The sequence below is a fragment of the Schistocerca cancellata genome, chromosome 3, assembly GCF_023864275.1.
Source record: "Schistocerca cancellata isolate TAMUIC-IGC-003103 chromosome 3, iqSchCanc2.1, whole genome shotgun sequence".
Lineage (NCBI taxonomy): Eukaryota > Metazoa > Arthropoda > Insecta > Orthoptera > Acrididae > Schistocerca > Schistocerca cancellata.
In genome coordinates this window covers 411416380-411431280 of record NC_064628.1, presented here as the reverse complement: position 1 = coordinate 411431280, position 14901 = coordinate 411416380, and the positions used below count along the sequence as shown (strand labels likewise).

Genomic DNA, 14901 nt, shown 5'->3' with positions numbered 1-14901 from the left:
GAAGATGCTCTTCACTGCAAATTGCGCACACTATCCACCATGTTGAAAATGCAATACAGCTATACTAACAATGAGGAGAAATAATTTCTATTATCAGACTACAAAGAATTTTACTTTGAAAGATAAAATAAAGCAGATTTTCTATAGCGGGAAGGAGATAGAAAGGATGTGGATCGACTTGGAAAAGCAACGTTGCTACTGAAGCACTACACTGCGTATGCAAAATTCTGACTTACTTTTTGATGGCTTGATTACCGCTATGTTGTCTCAGCAAATTCACGTCTCTTTTCTTTTCTTTTCTCTCGGTAATTAAACTGCCTTATCAACCAGCATATTTTCCGTCTTCCTCTCACAGAGAGATGATGTGTACATGAAACGACAGAACATTTATTAACACAAGCACATAGAAAATTTTTCAAGAATTTTACTAATTTTTGGTCAAGTCCCTGTTCGGGCACCAAGTGTGATGTTACAAAATAAAAGTGATGTTGTTATTCAATGGAAAGTTGGAAATTGAGATTTAACTAACTGTTTTATCAATCACAATTGGCGTAAGAATCATGGATTGACCATTGTCATAAAATATTGCATTATGAGATGTGAATAGTTTTTACTTGCAGTTTCGCGTGGCTTGAGGCAGTCACAACTAGCGTGCTATTGATTAAGAAGTTGCGTTATTGTCTTTCTAATTACTTCATGATCGTAGATACGATCATACCCGGTTGTGAAGTTATTGTTACGGCAAAACAATTTTCTAAGGGACCAGAAAGTTCTTAAGGGCGCAAAAACAACTGTAACATCACACAAAAGGGAAATTCAATATTAAAGCTGATGCAAGAAGACGATAAAACAGTTTTCTTTTTATCAATGTAACACGCACATTGGACTGCTGATCTTGGAGTCTTAAGCTTAATACTACAATGACGGTAGATTTTTATGTCCATATCATGTCCATTGAGCGCTCTTTTATATAGCCATTGTCCTTTTGAGTCACCCGTGCGTCATCACGATAAGTTTTAACAGCTCTTCTTACACTTCACTCAAACTTAGACGGAACACGTTTTTATTTATTTAGTAAAAATAATTAGATCAGACCGCCACAAATCAGCGTCCGTCTTACTTAAGAAAAACAGTAAAAGTCTTTTTAGCGCTCAAGGCTTCATTTGTTCTCCAGCGAACAAAATAGTGAAGGATCGCATATCCATCCGTATTTTTCTGTTTATATTGCCGCCCAAAGACGACGAATTACATTATTTAGAAAATTCCACCGTCGCTATGCGAGGCCTTATTATATATTAATCATTCTTTATAAACAAGTATTTGCCTTCTGGCTGAATTTGCTATTTTAATTAAGCCAAAAATAGCGAATATCACAAGTGCCAACGACCAAGCTGGTCTATGGCCCCTTTGCCCGACTTGATAGACTGTGCAAGCTTCTAGTATCTTGAGAATATTGAAAAACTTTGAAGAACTTCTAGAATTTTTTGAAACATTTTCTGCAGAGGACAAAATAGAGGCATGTTACAAATGTGCAGGCTACCTTGAGTCAATGTTACAAATAAAGACTTTTTTTTGTATGGCTTTATTGCCATGCAATGAACCCAGTAGAGGATTTCAATGAAAAAATTCAGTGCCCTAATCTAAGTGTTGCTGATCTGGAAAAAATATATGAGGGCTTGATTTGTACGAGGGCGGTTCAGAAAGTAACCTCCGATCGGTCACAGTGCGGGTTGTGGGGGGAGTAGCAACGCCATCTGTGCGTTCACGCACTCAACAGGTCAGTCGGCATCAAGCCGTGGTCGAGTGAATGTCGTACCTGCGCTAGTTTAGTTTTTGTGGCAGTTTGAAATGTGTGCTGTAATAGAAAACCCCGCCAAATGTGAAGTGCGTGCTGTCATAAGGTTTTTTACAGCCAAAGGATATTCTGCAGCAGCTATTCATCGTGAGCGTTGTGCCGTGTACGGACCAAGAGTTATGAGTGAAGGAGTTGTCCGTGAATGGGTACGTTTATTTAAAAGTGGACGAGAAAACGTTCATGATGAAGAGAGGAGTGGTAGACCATCATTGGTGACTGACGAACTCGTTCAGACAGTTGATGCAAAAGTTCGTGAAAATCGACGTTTCTCAATGTCGGAGTTGTCTACTGGTTTTCCACAGATTTCTAAGACTCTCTTGTACGAGATAGTGACAGCAAGATTGGGTTACCGTAAGTTCTGTGCACGATGGGTGCCCAAAATTCTTACCGACCACCACAAAACTCAAAGAATGGCCTCTGCATTAGACTTTCTGTCACGTTATGAGGACGAAGGAGAACCATTGTTAAACAGAATCGTGACCGGTGACGAAACCTGGATTAAGTACGTGAACCCTGAGACAAAAGAACAATCAAAGATGTGGGCACATTCAAATTCGCCTACCAAACCAAGAAAAGCCTCGCAAGATTTTTCTGCCAGAAAACTGATGGCAACGGTGTTTTGGGATGCCAAAGGGGTGTTGTTGGTTGAATTCATGGAACGTGGTATGACCATTAATCAAGACGTGTACTGTGAAACAATAAAAAAGTTACGACGGGCTATACAGAACAAACGCCGTGGTATGCTGACTTCCGGTATCGTTTTTTTGCGCGATAACGCCCGTCCTCACTCTGCTCGCAGAACAACGGCCCTTCTTGAGTCCTTCAAGTGGGACGTTATCAACCATCCACCTTACAGCCCAGACCTGGCGCCAAGTGATTATCACCTCTTCATGCATTTGAAGAAATGGCTCGGGTCACAGCGGTTTGATGACGACGAAGAGCTCAAAGATGCGGTCACAGGCTGGCTCCAGGCACAAGCGGGTGATTTTTATGCAGAAGGAATTTCAAAGCTTGTGAAGAGATACGATAAGTGCCTCAATCGCTATGGAGACTATGTAGAAAAATAGTGCAAAGATGTAGTTGTAAGATGTAATATTAAAATATTTTTATTTAACTTGGTGTATTTTTTTAAATCAACCGGAGGTTACTTTCTGAACGGCCCTCGTATATTGAATGGAAGGCATGATAAGTTTGAACACTTTTGGGAATTGTGTTTAAAAGAAAAACCTTAACAAGTTGTTGATCCTTCACTTCCTTGGAATCACATTACACTAAAGAAGTATGAACTCAACGTAGCCAGCTCATCGCACACTTTCAAAATCCCAAAGGAATACTACAAAGCTATTTACATTGAAGTTTGTGAAACAGTGCAATCTTGCATTACTGAGAGGTTTGCTTCAACTGGACTCGCACAGGTCATTGCAGTCGAACAAGAGTGCTTGCTTTTAGTAAACAGAGGTGAAACAAATTTGTAAAAATCAACTGAGTTTTTAAAAAATGATCTAGACATTGAGAGACTATGCTTACACTTGAATATGTTAGCCAATATTGCTAATAAAAGACAGCTGGTCTTAAAAAATATGCGTGACATAAGAAAGTACATTACACAAGAGCCTGCAGTTGGAGAAATGTTATGTGAAGTAGTGAAGTGCATTAAGCTTCTTCAAGTAGTCCCAATCACGACAGCAACAGCAGAACGGTCATTTAGCGCCGTTAGGCGTCAGAAGTCATATCTCCGATCAACAATGGGACAGAAGCGATTGAACAGCTTGGCTGTTCTTCATGTCCACTGAGATGTTTTGGATGAATTGGATATCCGACCAGTCAACAACAACTTCATATTCAGTAATCCAGTCAGACGGTCAACATTTGCACCTTTCTAAAAACACTGTAGCCCTAATGTTAAATTTTCAGTTTCGAAATATTAGTACTAGTTTAGAACTGTATTACTATTTACTATAGTACAATTAGTTATTCTCAAATACTTAAATATTTTTAGGGTGTAAGGCCCAATTAAAACCTGCTATTTACACAATTTTGACTGAAAGTATTAGGCATACTGTATTAACTTTATTAACTGTATTAAAGCATTAACTTCGGGATATTGTTTTTATGTAATGAACCCTGAGCCTTATTCAAAGTAAGCTTAAATTAGCTATTTCACTTATTAATCAAAGTGCTATTACTGTGTGACAGCAATATTTTATGTTTTATTCTTTTAATGATCGCTTAGGATTTATTTAAATATAATTTCAGTCTTTTCAGAGCTATATATTCACTGCTCTCTAATAGTCTATAAGCATGATTATTACTGTAAATTAAATTAGCTTTTTACGAAAATACTGTGCGAGTTTATGTTTTGTTTCTCAGGGAAAAAAATTGTAAAATTTAATGTGAAATGTTGACAGCCCTACAGACTAGTGTCTTTGAAGTTGAATGTCCATGTGTTGTGCATATACTCTCTGGTTAATTGTGAAGCTGTAACTGTGGTTTTACATTTATAATGCAGGTAAATAAGCTGTGAATCTTAAAAAAACAAAATACGGAATTTCTGTCACACCCGCAACACAGAAATAGACATTTATTTGTTTATCAGTTTAGTTTCAAGTTATGTAAAGTTGAAAGTATGTAAAAGTGAGGTTAGTTACATGGGCCACAACTTTGAATTATAATATTTTTTTGTAGGAACAATCTTATCATGTCAAGAAACGCAGTTCGGATGTGACATGTCAAAGTGTTAGAGCTGTTACCGTGATACCAGAACTAAACAAGGAAATTTTACTGTAACAACAGACACAATTATTATTATTGTTGATATTATTGTCGTGATTGTTATTATTATTAACCAGCTAAAAGTATTATTCTTGTAATTTATTATAGGACAAGCATGTCATCCACTGAAAGGTGCTACAGGTTTAGGGAAAAACTGAAGAAATCTCCAATTCAGTATCAGGCAATGTTAGAAAAGGAATGCAAAAGATATACGTTACGGAGAGAGAAAAAATAAAGCTGCCTTGCAGGATGATCAAAAGAAACTTAAACGTATGCAAGATAAGAAAAGATAAAGGAGACATTGAGAAAAGAATAAAATTTCTCCTCAAACTCCCACTTCATCTTGCATTTTGTCGCCCTCTAAATCATATAGATCCAAAAGATCACTTGGGAAGGTGGTAAATAAGGTGAAGAAAAGCTTACCATGCAGCCCAAGGAAGCAAAAGGATGTAGTGGCAAAGCTGTTTAACGATGAGCAACCTGAAGTTGCAAATAAACTTAAAGAAGATACGTACAAGAAAGGGAGTAAGTTTCTCAGTGCAGATACAGAAAATAAAATTAAGAACTTCTACCTTCGTGACAACATAAGCCGAAAAGAACCAGGAAGAAAAGATGTGGTTAGTGTCAAGAACCCTGAAACTGGAGAACAAGAACAGAAGCAGAAGTGCTATATGATGATGACAGTATCTGAAGCATATGAACAATTTATTCTAGAATATCCAGAATGTGAGATAAAAAAATCAAAATTATTCTCTCTTTGTCCACCTTTTGTACACCCTGTATCATTTATGCCACACAACATGTGTATTTGTCGATACCACGAAAACATACAGTATTTGGTTGAAAGCATTGCAAGGGAAACCAATACATTTCCAAGTAGAGCACAAGATTTAGTTAGCATTCTTGTCTGTGACACAGAAAATTATAAGTGTATGTCCAGTGCCTGTGAAAAGTGTAACACTTTAAATGCGAAGAGCCTTGTTGATGAAGAAGTACTGAACATTGAGCTTGAATGGACTCAATGGAAAGGTGTTGAAGGTTGCCCTCAGCGTATAGAAACAGTTGGGACAGTTTTTTTGAATGCCATTAAAGAAATAGAAAAACAGCTTCTGGGATTCAAACTGCACTGTTATGTTAAGAAGAAGTAATCAAAGTGCTTTGAGGATGCAAAAGTAAATTTCAGTAATCACAATTTGGTTTTGCAGGTTGACTATGCTGAAAATTATACTTCTGTTTGTCAGGATGAGATGCAGAGTGCTCACTGGCACCAACAGCAGACAACTATATTTACAGTTGTGGTCTGGATTAAAGATGGCACCATACACAGCTATACCATTGTTAGTGATGACTTGTCCCACAAGAAATATTCAGTTTGAGCAATGCTTAAGCTGCTTTTTCAGGACCTAAAGAGAGAATTTCCTTATCTTCAAAGAGTCAAGATTTTCTCCGATGGTTGCACAGCGCAATTCAAGAATCACTTCACATTATTAAATGTTACATATTTACAACCTGACTTTGGCATTACTGGTGACGAATTTTTTTGCCAGTTCTCACGGTAAAGGTGCAGTTGATGGCATTGGTGGTATCGCTGAAAAGAACAGCGTGGAGAACTGTAAAATCACGGAGGGTTACTATTAACACTCCTTATGATTTTTACAAGTGTATCAATCAGAAACTGAAAGGGATTGCAACCCTCTACTTATCATCTGAAGAAATTAATTCAGCAATGGCTACGTTGGATAATCGTTGGAAAGGTGTACAGCCTATTTCAGGATTGCACAAACTCCATTGCATTATACCAGTTAAAGAGGGAGTTATAAGGGTTTCTGCTACATCTGCCCAAGAGATTACAACAGTGATATCACTTCATAACCATGAAAATGCACACAATTCGATGTGTAGTGTTGATAGTGAAGAATCCTTGAAACTTACTATAGGAGACTTGTACTGTCAGAGTAGACTGTCACTGGAAAGTCCTGTTTGAAGAAGAAATACTTTGCAGAAGTTCTTCAAGTTGATGAACAAGTTGAGCAGGTCTTGCTGAAGTGTATGCAACCCAGTGGTAAATGCTGGATTTGGCCCACAGAAGAAGACATGTCTTGGGAAAATATTTCAGTAATCTCCCAGAAAGTAAATCCACCCAAGCTGTTGAATAACAGGGGACAATTTGTTTTGCAGTAGTATGAAATAGGCCTAGTTCTCTCTTGTTTAAGTTTTTATCATTTTAACATAATAATTAAAGTATTTTCTTGTCATTTTGTTTTACATTTCACTCAATAATATTGATGTACCTATGTGTCACACCCGCAACACAAAGGAAAAAAAAATTATGTTGTCTTTTGGAAGTGTCTGTGAATAAAAGTTATCATATCTTGTATTTTACTACTCCTTTCTTCACTGTGTAAAAAATTATCAACCATCCTGATTCAGAAGTAGAAGATGAAATAACTGAAGAACACGGCTATGTGCAAATGAAGAGTAAAGTTTTGTCACACCCGCAATACTTCTTCACGATTTTTTTTAGCAGGTTGAGTGTAAAATTAAGAGCTAAAATTTTTACAGGAACTTAATAACCTGCTATTCTATTCACTAAATTAAAGTTAGCCTTACTCTGACACCTGAAGTACAAATAAATATAACTTTAACCGTGAAAAATGTGACAAAATGTGACACCCGCAACAGTGGAATGGCCCATTTCTTCAATAAGTTTTCAATTTTAAGGTGCCTAATATAGATTTGATGGCAAATATAAACATTCAAATTCTATGGAGCGAAATACATGTACGTATGACAGAAGAATGCTATGCAAAGGGGTGTGACGCTGCATCTTGATACACTTCAGACCAAATAACGTGACTTATAATCTATCAAATATATATGTTTTATACATCAAACTATCCAAGAAGATGTGCGCTACAAAATAGGCATACTTTTGAAAACTCAATTTTTTAAAAAATTTTTGTTGTTCTACAATGCTTTATTTTTCATCTTACTACTGTAATATGTTTTATCTTGTTACAGCACTGGATCTGTCTTGGTTTTTGCGTAACTTCATCTATTGCATTTGCTACAACATCACTCTCCTTTGCAAAGGAAAACCTAGGAGAACTGCCCCAATTTAATCCTTGTACCACTGAAAAGGTGAATGAAATAAGTATTAGTGTCAGTGGTGTTGAGAAACAGCTGAACTCGTTAAAACTGAACAAAGGTTTGGTGCCCAATGGAATCCCTGTAAGATTCTATACTGAATTTGTAGCTGAGTTAGCCTCTTTTCTCATTATAATCCATCATAGATCCCTTGAACAAAGAACTGTACCCAGTTCTTAGAAAAAGGCACAGGTCACACCCATCTACAAGAAGGGTAGTAGAATTGATCCACAGAATCTTAGAACATATTCTGACCTCAAACATAATGAGATATGTTGAACAGAATGACTCCTCAATGCCAACCAGCATTGTTTTTGAAAACATCGGCCATGTAAAAGCCAACTCACACTTTTCTCACATGACATACTGAAAGTTTTGGATCAAGGCAACAAGGTAGATGCAGGTTTCTTGATTTCCAAAAAGCACTTGACAGAGTACCACACCTACACTTATTGTCAAAAGTATGGTCATGTGGCATATATCAGGTGAAATTTTGAAGTGTGTGAGTGAGTTGAGGACCTTTTGGTAAGGAGGTTATCTTGGATGGAGAGTCATCATCATATGTAGAAGTAACTTCAGGTGTGCTCCAGGGAAGTGTGTTGGGATCCACACTGCCCATATTGTATATTAATGACCTAGCAGGCAATGTTACAGGTAAAATCAGGCTTTTTGCAGATTATGCAGCTATCTGTGATGAAGTACTATCTGAAAGAAGCTGCATAAATGTTCTGTTAGATCTTGATAAGATTTCAAAGTGGTGCAGAGGTTGTCAACTTGATTTAAATGTTCAGAAATGTAAAATTTTGCACTTCAAAAAATGAAGAGTCATATTAGCCTATGACTGTAATAGCAGTGAGTCACTGTTGGAATTGGCTAACTCATACAAATACCTGGGTGTAACACTTTGTAGGGATATGAAATAGAATGATCACTTAGGTTCAGTCATGGGTAAAGCAGGTGGTAACCATCGGTTTATTGGTAGAATATTGGGGAAGTGCTGTAAGTGATAATATGTCATCCATGGAAGAATCACAAAGAAATTACAAACTAGTTTAGAGAATGTTTGTCTAACTTAGGTAAGTGAAAGACTTTTAGAATGACTGGGTGGTCAGTTGAATTGTTGGTTATTGTGTGCTCTCAGAGAAACAATCTGATCATTCTGTGTTAATAAGCACGCAGGCCACAAAATGGGTATGCAAGATAAGCATCCTCAAGCATTTTGAAGAGAAAGTGTAAAAATATGTGGTTCTTTGCAAAGCTGTGCCATAACTTATTTACTGTTTTAAAAAGTAAGAGACAGTACGTTTGATACATTATTTCAATTTCACAGACTGAAAACTCAAGGAAATAGACATTTACAAAATCTTTGGGAAATAGTGTAGTTTTAATAAACTTCTTTGTTACAGTAGATCACTATGTACCAAATAGAAGAGGTACTGAATAGCAGACACACATGTAGAAAATGATAAATGCTATAGGTTTTGGACCTTGTATGGAAACTGACAGTTATCATCCTTTTCCACATGTCTGTGAGCTCTTCAGTCCAGCTTCTATGAGTAGTGATCTATCTTAAAGCTGCAGGCATTTATATTCCATCACGCCATAGTGTTATGTGGTGACAAAGTTAAAGTAACACCTGTGTTAACACTCTTTATAACGTGTCTTCCTAAGAAACAAGCAAAAGAGACAGATATATTTTTATTTAGTATTTTGCCATACATGTTGCTTTGTGCTGAAGTTACCTTCTCTGGCACTACATGTGGTGTGCTCTTGGCCTTGTGTGTTATGTGATGTGCTATACTCATGAAGAAATTTTCTGTTATCATTTATTACTAATTCTGACTTCTTGCATTTAAACTGTAAAGTCAGAAAGAAAAACCATGTATGTCTTCAATAATGTAGACTTCATCTCCTCCCCCAACTTATTCTGTGCTGGAGGTTGAAAAGGTCTCTCACAAATTTAAATATCACAAGATATGACGCAGAGGCCATCTTGAACAGCAGTGTGTTTACTAATTCATTACAACACTTGAACACCTTGTAGAGTACTTTTGACAAACAAACTGTATCAATGACAATTTCTTTTAATATTAATTGATGTTCATTCTGAGGCAAATGATAACTAACAGAAAAGTGACAGCTTATAAAAATTCTTCTACTGTTCTCATGAGATCACTACAATTGTCACGGCAGTTCTTCTCCCATGTTTCACACCATATCTCCAAGGCACGACCCAATGACACGGAGTAAACCTCCCAAACAGCAGGTACCACAAAATGTAATGAGACTGATATCATCACCCTGGCTTGCAGATATGCTGCATCCACCCACTCCAGAATACTTGCACATGAAGAAAACAAACTTCCAAATAACATGCTGTACTAACTGATTGTTTAAATAAAACTTTTATGGTGTCGTTTTGGAAGATTATGTGCAACATAACACTTCGCCACATTGTACAAGGGGCATTTGAAAAGTCCGTGCAAGGTCCGAGAGATGGCACCACCAGCAAATATCATGTTAGTTAGTAACGTCTTTGCAAAGAATGCACACCAAGTTTCAGCCGTATTGGTCTATTTCTTTGTGTTTGGCATTCGTGTGAATCACGGTAGTCGAGAGATTGCCAAAAAATGGATGAAAAACAATTTCGTGTGGTGATTATAAACATTACTTTATGAAAGGCAAAACGTCTCAAGAGACCAAAGAGAAGCTTGATAAACATTATGGTGATTCTGCACCTTCGATTAGAACAGTTTATAAGTGGTTTCAAAATTTTCGGAGTGGCCATACGGGCACAAGTGATGCTGAATGTTCTGGATGCCTTGTACAGGTTACTACTCCAGAAATCATTGATAAAATCCACGATATGATGATGGATGACAGAAGACTTAAGGTGCGTGAGATTGCTAGTGCTGTGGGCATCTTGAATGAACGGGTACATAATTTTTGCATAAGCATTTGGACATGAAAAAGCTACCCACAAGATGGATTCTGCAATTGCTCACTCATAACGAAAAACAGGATCGTGTGAAGTGTCGCAAGGATGGTTTGCAGCTGTTCACGAAGAATCCGCAGGACTTTAAGCATCGTCTCGTCACTGTGGGTGAAACATGGATACATTACTATACTCACGAGACCAAACAACATCCTAAACAATGGGTTACCAAGGGAGAACCTGCACCAAAAAAGACGTAGACCATTCCTTCGGCTGGAAAGGTTATGGCGACTGTCTTTTTGGATTCGCAAGGGATAATCTTAATCGACTATCTGGAAAAGGGTAAAACTATTACAGGTGCCTATTATTCATCATTATTGGACCGTTTGAAAACCGAGCTGCTAGAAAAATGGCGGCGATTGGACCGCAAAAATGTCCTTTTCTATCACGACAATGCACCAGCATACGTCAGCAGTTGTGGTCGCAAAATTAATGGAAATAGGATTCCAACTCATTTCACATCCCCCCTATTCTCCAGACTTGGATCCCTTGGACTACTATTTGTTCCCCAATTTGAAGAAATGGCTGACGGGACAAAGATTTTATTCAAACGAGGAGGTAATTGCAGCAACTAATAGCTATTTTTCAGACTTGGACAATTCCTATTATTCGGAAGGGATCAACAAATTAGAACAGCATTGGATGAAGTGTATAAGTCTAAAAGGAGACTATGTCAAAAAATAAAAAAAGGTTTACCCCAAACACGTAAGTAGTTTTTATTTTTGCACTGACTTTTCAAACACCCCTTGTATGTTACAGTACAGATTCCTCCCCTTAGGTGAATGACATCATCACTATAGTAAAATGCAAATAAACAATAAAAAATTTGAGATCAGAACTAATTTTAATTTTTTAAATTAATTTTATTGATAACTTGTTTTTATTGCAGTTTAGTTCCAGTCAGTCACAGCTGAATTTGTGTATTAAGCAATTGATATCATGAATTAGCATGCGTGAACTTGTAACATAATATAAATACAGTGGAAATGTGAGTAAATTAGAAATTTTGGCAATAGAGGACCTATAGTTCAGCAATTATTAAATGTATGAATTTGAAAGATTCTCATAAATCCGACATATTCATCACCAAAAGCTTTTATAAACTGCTGGTTATTGTGTCAAGAGTAGAGACTGCCCAGTCTTTTTTTGTAAGAAAATGTTTACAATTATAAAACAAATAACCAAGGCTGATACAGAAGATGGAAAGTAAAATGGAGAAGAGAGTCCTGTTCATTTACTTGGATTTGCACATTTTTTTGCATTTGTCGAGGAATTCTCAGCAAACCAAAGCATAAGATAAGCTGCGGCATTTGAATCGACACACACACACACACACACACACACACACACACACAGGTCTTGAGTGCTTGTCTGCAGGTATTAGTTAAACTGGTTTCTGTCATTGTATTTAAAAGATAAGATTAGTTGTGTTCATAGTTTTATTTCTGTTATTGTGACATTAAGTATTTGCCAATCCATATTTTAATTGTAATGGTGGCACGAGGACAACCAGCTACAAAATTTAAAATAAATAATCTCCAAATAATGAAATAATGGGCTGATCAATACAAACCCTGTGGCTATAGAACAATCAGTAAGAGGATAAAGGAGAAGGTGGTTTTGATTGTGGTATCTCATATTTCAAGGCATTTATGTGATGGGAAACAAAGAATTCGGTAGGCAGATAAATATCAAAATAAAATGAAATATCACTTTTTTTTTTTTGTATCTATGAAAAGAAAACTGCTGATTCTAAAGCAAATAAGAGTAGTTCAAAAGCAGGCTGCAACATCTCTGTGCCCACAAAAATGTGAAAAATGCTGTATAGTCTTCCCTCCCTTTCCATTTCTCTCACATTGAGCATGTTCTACAATAATGTATAATATAGATACATCAGTTTTTTATATACTTTGCAATATCTTTTCCTTATGAAGAAATTGTTATTCTACCTTATAGAGAAAACTTATGGTTGAAGAAGCAAAGAGGGTGCAGCAAGATGTTGAGGCTTCCTTAGATTTTTCTTCTCAACTTGAACAGAGCTTGAGAGAGAGAGAGTCATCTGTGGAAACAATATCCATTGTCTCCTGCAGTTCAAGATCAAGGTAATATGGAACAATGCCAAATAAGACCCTTAGCATAACTTCAGGGGTTTGGCGGTGGTGGTGGTGGTGGTGGTGGTGGTGGTGGTAGTGGTAGTAGTGGTGGTGGTAGTAGTAGTAGTAGTAGTAGGCATACTCTTTTGTCCATGGAACATTAAGCAATGTTTGTTCTTTGTTGAAATACAACTCCAGTTATTAACAATGTAGGAAAATGTAGATTGTTACTTATCGTAAAGATACCATGCTAAGTTGCAGACAGGCACAATTAAAACTAAAAGATGCTGACACATAAGCTCTTGACCACAGCCTTCTTCATAAAAAGAGAAACACACCCCCTACATTCACACAGGTGAGCACACCTCACTCACACATGACTGGCAACTCAAGTCAGAATGCATGCAGGCATTCTTGTCCTAGCTGCCAGAGTCGGTGGCCGTGTGTGTGAGGTGTGCTCGCTTGTGTGTGTAAAAAAATATATATATATGAAGGGCACGTTTCCTCTTTTTCCAATAAACACTATGCCCAAAAGCTTGTGTGTAAGTGTCTTTTAATTGTGTATGTCTGCAACATGGTGTATTATCTTTGCAACAAGCAGCTGTCTCTTTTTCTACATTGTTGGTATTCCTACCTGAAGTTTCCATTGTTTCATTCCAGTTATCATTATGATTAAAACTAATATACTTTATCACCCAGAAGAGTAATAACACATTATCCTTAGAACGTAAGTACTACCAGAGTTTAAACTTACTGTTATTCATGCAGCTACTGTATCCCAAATAAGTCGTGTATGGCACATGACTGTATTTGTTACAGCAGGAAATCCTGGTGAAGAAAATTACATCAGCTGTTCATTACTATCCATTACCGACAACTGGTCTGCATCAGCCCAAAGGGCCATTTTCTAGTGTCTGTGTTGGAAAGAACATCTAATGGAGTGCAGTGCGGGTGGGGTTTTGGTAGATTTGTCCCACTGCATGAATGATGTGTCACTCGGTTTGTTAGTGTGAGCTAAAATTACCATAAAGTGCAATGTTTCTACTGTACCTCATCATTTACAATTATTGCAGATGAACCAGAGCTCTCTTTAAGTTGTAGCTCCAAATAGATTACATCATGTTTTGATTTACAGATATCACATTACAGAATGTATAATTTTCAATTGTTCTGGTGTTGACATTATTGCCTGTGTTGTATGCTCTGTGGCTTCCAAGATGCCACCAAGCCACAATGCCAAACGCAAACGGGCCTGCACAGCAGGTGGAGACATGCACTCGCTGTCACGCCTTGTTGATGTTGTGAGCTGACATCTTTTCCACCCAATCTGCAGATACAGCTATCCAGAGCATGCACAGTGGGATGTTCCACACTTATCGACATTTCAAGTTTTCACAAACATCTTTTGTTTGTCTGAATGGTTAGAAGTGGAACATGTTATTCCTTAGAATCGACATGTTGCACCACAGTTTCCCCGACTAATATGAGAGGTATTGTGTAACCCATCCTACTGAACTAATTCTCATAACACTGAAAAATGTCAACCAGATAACCATAGTTTTAACTTTCATTCTGTTATTATTATCTGTACCTAAGGTCACTTAAGTCCAAACCCATTTTTATCTTTGAAAAATATCCAATATATAATACAGCTTGCTTAGGTAAAAAATTGTGTCTCTTCAATGGACTTGTATCACACTTAACACACTTTGTTCAAAGTACTGGTGTATGTCTATTCAACCATACAGTTATTCATTGTGTGCTGTAATCTAGTAAATGGCTTTCCCATTATGCACTTTATTGCTGTATTTGTATCGCATTCCCTTGTACTATAATCCAATAACTTTATAAGTAAATTGTTTCATTTTCATTGATAAAAACACGAGAGAGATTTGCCATGTTTGATCAGGTTGTACCATTGTCACACTACTCTTACACAAAGGTAATTACATTTACTTTATTTTCAATTCATTAGTTCCAACAGCATAACTTTTTAAAATTTATTGAGTTAGAAAATGTTTAAGTACGTCTTTACCACA

The 14901-nt window shown here is 37.0% G+C and overlaps 1 protein-coding gene across 5 annotated transcripts in view; it reads left to right on the top strand.

The window, feature by feature from the left end:
• The window catches only part of LOC126175158 (TATA box-binding protein-associated factor RNA polymerase I subunit B), a 324489-nt gene that overhangs the window by 59034 nt on the left and 250554 nt on the right, over positions 1-14901 (top strand). For all 5 annotated transcript variants that reach the window (XM_049921739.1, XM_049921738.1, XM_049921737.1 and 2 more), the window contains one exon: positions 12726-12871. In XM_049921739.1, the coding sequence (XP_049777696.1) occupies positions 12726-12871 (146 nt within the window). The remainder of the gene's footprint in view (positions 1-12725; positions 12872-14901) is intronic.